This window comes from Orycteropus afer, unplaced genomic scaffold, assembly GCF_000298275.1.
Source record: "Orycteropus afer afer isolate SDZICR_OR568_19922 unplaced genomic scaffold, OryAfe1.0 scaffold00695, whole genome shotgun sequence".
NCBI lineage: Eukaryota > Metazoa > Chordata > Mammalia > Tubulidentata > Orycteropodidae > Orycteropus > Orycteropus afer.
This window is the reverse complement of record NW_006922282.1, coordinates 957385-961653: the sequence shown is the minus strand read 5'-3', so window position 1 is coordinate 961653 and position 4269 is coordinate 957385. Positions and strand designations below refer to the sequence as shown.

Sequence of the window (4269 nt, the reverse complement as noted above, 5' to 3'; positions counted from 1 at the left end):
ACTCAATGGCACCTAACAACAACAATGATATCCCATACTTATTTTTGTTTATCAATTGATTTACAAGTTTCACTGAAAATTCTGTGAGGAACAGATCTTTTGATCATGTATGAGCTCACCCATTGCCATTGAGTCAATTCCAACTCATGGGCATAATGTCACTAGGAGTCATTTATGAACATATAACATAATGCCGAATATGATAACAAAGATGGTTTTCAGTTTGAGCTCTCTACATGTCAGTGAAGTGTCCAAATATCAACTCTCTTTTTTAAAACAGTTTTTCTTAAACTTTGACCAGAACTGACTTTGTCATTCTGCTTTAAAAGAGTAGTACATGATATTATTTTGAATGTAACCATTGTGCACAATGTATCTTTATAAAGACAAAAGTGAACAGTCATGATTATTAAAAAAAGAAAGCCCATAATATATTAAGATATTTTCATACACTTGAGATAAATATGTTATAGGTAAAAGAAATATAAATTTACATTTATTTGAATTACATAGGTTTTTTTTTTTTAATTTATTTAAGCAGCATATAATTGTGCTTGCTTTCCACTTCCCTATTCAGTCCCTTACACCCAGCACAACTGCATGAAGCTAACAAGACTCCCTAGAGATTAAAATATATTTTTTAATGCCTTGAAATCTAGAAATGTGTTGCCTGTTCCGAACTCTGTATAACAAGGGAGGACTTGTACATATTTCAGCCCCTGCCTGTGATTCAGAGGTGGAAATGATCAGTGAACGATTCAAATGTGAAGCAACAGCAGGTGGAACTCAGGAATCACCAACTCCACCAAGAATCAGGGCAGATTCCTTTCTTCAATTTGATTTCTGCAGAGACTGTTGAAATCATGGAATCAATAAAATGCTGAATAATAAATCATGCATGAATTTGACTGATTAAGAAATAAGTATCTTGATTTTTTTTTTTCAATTCGTTCTCTTGGAAGATTCAATTTTTTCATCATCTTTGGGCAATGTCTTTAATTAGCAGGCAGAAAAGGCTACAATATCCAGATCATAATTTTCTTTCCATATTTTGGAAAAGTCCTTCTCAGATTTCTTCCTTTCTCAAAGGTAAGACCACAAGCAATTATTATTATTTCTAGTTCTTTCTGGGAAAAGTGCCTTTACAGCTGCTGTTGAATCACACATTGTATGATAATACCATTTCTAGAAATTTTACTGTTTCTTTTTGTCAACAGAGTGCTAAAGAATGTAAAGATACTAAAGAATTTAAGTGTTAAAGAGTATTGCAACAGAAGAGAAAACAATGGTAATGTAGTTATTCTGCTCTAGTATTCACTGTTAATCTGAATAGTCAGAGTTTCTGAGAATCAAAAAACCTGTGGGTTATGAATCAGAGCCACTATGCATTCCTTTAAATCCTTGCTCCATCACTAACTGGTTGTACATCCTTGGTAATGGATTATACTCCTTATGTATATTTATTTTATTCATTATCCGTTTATTTATTTTAATTTATTTACTTGTTTTTTCTGTTATAATTGTAAAATGGGTATAAAAATAGAAACTATCTCACAGAGCTATTATGTAAACTAAAAGAATTAATTCAAATAAGGTATTTGTCTCAGAAAGAAGGTTAGGCAATCTACTTCCGTACTGATACTGCCTTGGAAACTCAAGGAGGGGTCGCTGTGAGTTGGGTCCGACTCGACGGCAAATAACAACACCAACAAGGTATTTGTAATAGTCTCAGACTGTTAAAACTGTTAGATTCATTATTATATCATCAGTATTGCTTCCATTATTTTTCAGGTTCAATGTTTCTCAATGCTTCATTTAGTTTTTCTGTTATTATTATTGAACAGTATATAACTTTTCCATATATCAAGTGAAAATATTTACATGGACCAAGAGAGCATAGGCTGAAACATAGTGAGTGTGTGTGTGAGTGTGTGGTAGTGCAACAATATGGTTTAAATATACACAGCTCTGAGGAGAGAGGGCAATGGATTTACTAAAGGATAAAAGAAAAGTATCAATTTTAGACATTATTTAAGAGTCTAGATAAACTTATTAATTGAGATATAATTTGTATTCCAGTCTGAGATTTGGCTCTTTAAAAATATGAAGTGATGCAGATTAAAGTAAGTGGAGCAGCTCACTTATTCCTCATACTAGAACATATAATGTTTATTTCTTGCTGGTAAAATTGTATCAAATATGAGTGTACACTAATATGTACCTGAGTTTTCCTCAGAATATAAAATGTTTGCCTGAAAACAAGTAAATAAATGTATACCTCTAAATGGGTCATGTGTACATTGTAAACATGTAACAGAGGTAAGACTTTCCCAATTCTACTTCCACATCTGCCACTATTTGGATTTACCGTGCTCACTGAAGAGCTCTGGCTCTATACCAAACTTCTAAAAATTGTTGTTTCATGGTTCAGTATCACAATTATCTTAAACAAGTTCTGAGGTGCTCTATTATTAGTCTTCAAACAGGTAAACATGTTGTTAAAACCCAAATCACTATATATTCTCAAAGACTTGCAATTTACACTTTAGCAAAAGTTGTGCAAGAACAATATAAAATATTTTATCTACTCTTTGTGTGTGCACTTCTGTGTGTGTGTATGTGCATGGAATCTTTTGGAATTAGAATTTGAACTTGTATTATTGTAATATGTGAAAGTCAAACTTCTGTATGGATGAATATAAATTGTTTAAAAAATGTAATTTAGTTTGACAGGTATCCTGAATTATATTTGATGATATTAAAAAATTAATGTGTATTTCATATTTCATCATGTTTGTGTGTCTTCAAAGAGATTTCTTTACGTCTCTCCACATCAGCAATTTAATGTCAGCCACCAAGATGACTCAAGAAAATTCCAGTACCATCACAGAGCTGGTCCTGGTGGGATTTTCCAATCATCCCCAGGCTGAGATACCCCTCTTCTTCCTCTTCTCTCTGATCTACCTGGTGAATCTCTTTGGAAACACAGTAATTTTCATTTTGGTGGTAATTGACTCCTGTCTTCAGACACCAATGTATTTTTTCCTCTGTCACTTGGCCTTTCTCAACATATTTTACACCACAGCTGTGGTCCCCAAAATGCTCTTCAATCTTCTGGCTTCTAAGAAAGTTATCTCTTATGAGTTCTGCCTTGCCCAGACTTACATATCCCTGCTAATGGGAGCAGCTGAGTGCATTATTTTGGCAATAATGGCTCTGGACCGCTATGTGGCCATTTGTTATCCTCTGCGATACTTGATCATAATGAACTGGTCTGTGTGCATGCAGCTGGCTGGTGGAGCCTGGGCCATCAGCTTTTTTGCCTCGGTGGTGCCGCTCTACTTCACCACAGTTCCCATCTGTGGCCCTTACATTATTGACCATATTTTTTGTGAAGTGCCTGTTTTTCTTAATATGATTTGTGATGACACATCTCTGCAGGAGACTGTCATGGTAATAGGAGCTTCTGGTACCCTCTTGCTTCCTTTCCTCCTTATTGTCCTTTCTTACCTGCACATCCTGGTTGCTGTGATGAGGATGCACACTGCTGAGGGCAGAAAAAAAGCTTTCTCTACCTGCAGCTCCCATCTGACTGTGGTGACCATTTATTATGGGACAGGGATGTTCATGTATATGAGGCCCAAATCTCTGTATTCAGCTGAAGGTGATAAATTGATTTCCTTGTTCTATGCAGTCATCAATCCCGCTTTGAACCCTCTAATTTATAGCCTGAGAAACAAGGAGGTGCAAGGAGCTGTGAGAAGAACCTTAGAGAGGTGGAAAGCATTCCATAGGCAAACTATATTACCTTGAGATGCCCTAGAGAACATTTGCATATCACAGTAAATTGTTCAATGCTAGTAATAAAATAACTAAATGAGCTACAAACCATGTTGCTGTATGTCAAAATTATTACCAAAATATTGCATTGTTCTCATCAGATGAGACTCTACTCTGACCCACCTTATAAGGACTGATATTAATGTATGCTATATTTTGTATTGAACATTTCTGTTTATCTATAATTTAGGAGCCCTGGTGACAAAGTAATTAGAGCACTCTTGACCCTATATGTTGCTCCATGGTAGAAAGATGTGGCAGTCTGTTTCCACAAAGATTTACAGCCTTGGAAACTATATGGGGCAGTTCTACTCTGTCCTATAGGTCGCTAGGAATCAAAATTAACTCTACAGCACTGGAGGTTTTTGGTTTTATCGATAATTTAATTTTAAAAACAAGTAAACTGTATATGGTAAAGAAAGCTGAATT

At 34.9% G+C, this 4269-nt stretch overlaps 1 protein-coding gene across 1 annotated transcript; it reads left to right on the top strand.

Moving 5' to 3' along the window:
• The first annotated feature begins 2832 nt into the window (after window positions 1-2832).
• LOC103211126 (olfactory receptor 2A12-like) lies at window positions 2833-3813 on the top strand. The gene has a single exon (XM_007957046.2). It carries the CDS (start codon window positions 2845-2847, stop codon window positions 3811-3813), a length of 969 nt encoding a protein of 322 aa, XP_007955237.2. The 5' UTR covers window positions 2833-2844.
• Window positions 3814-4269: the final 456 nt, after the last annotated feature.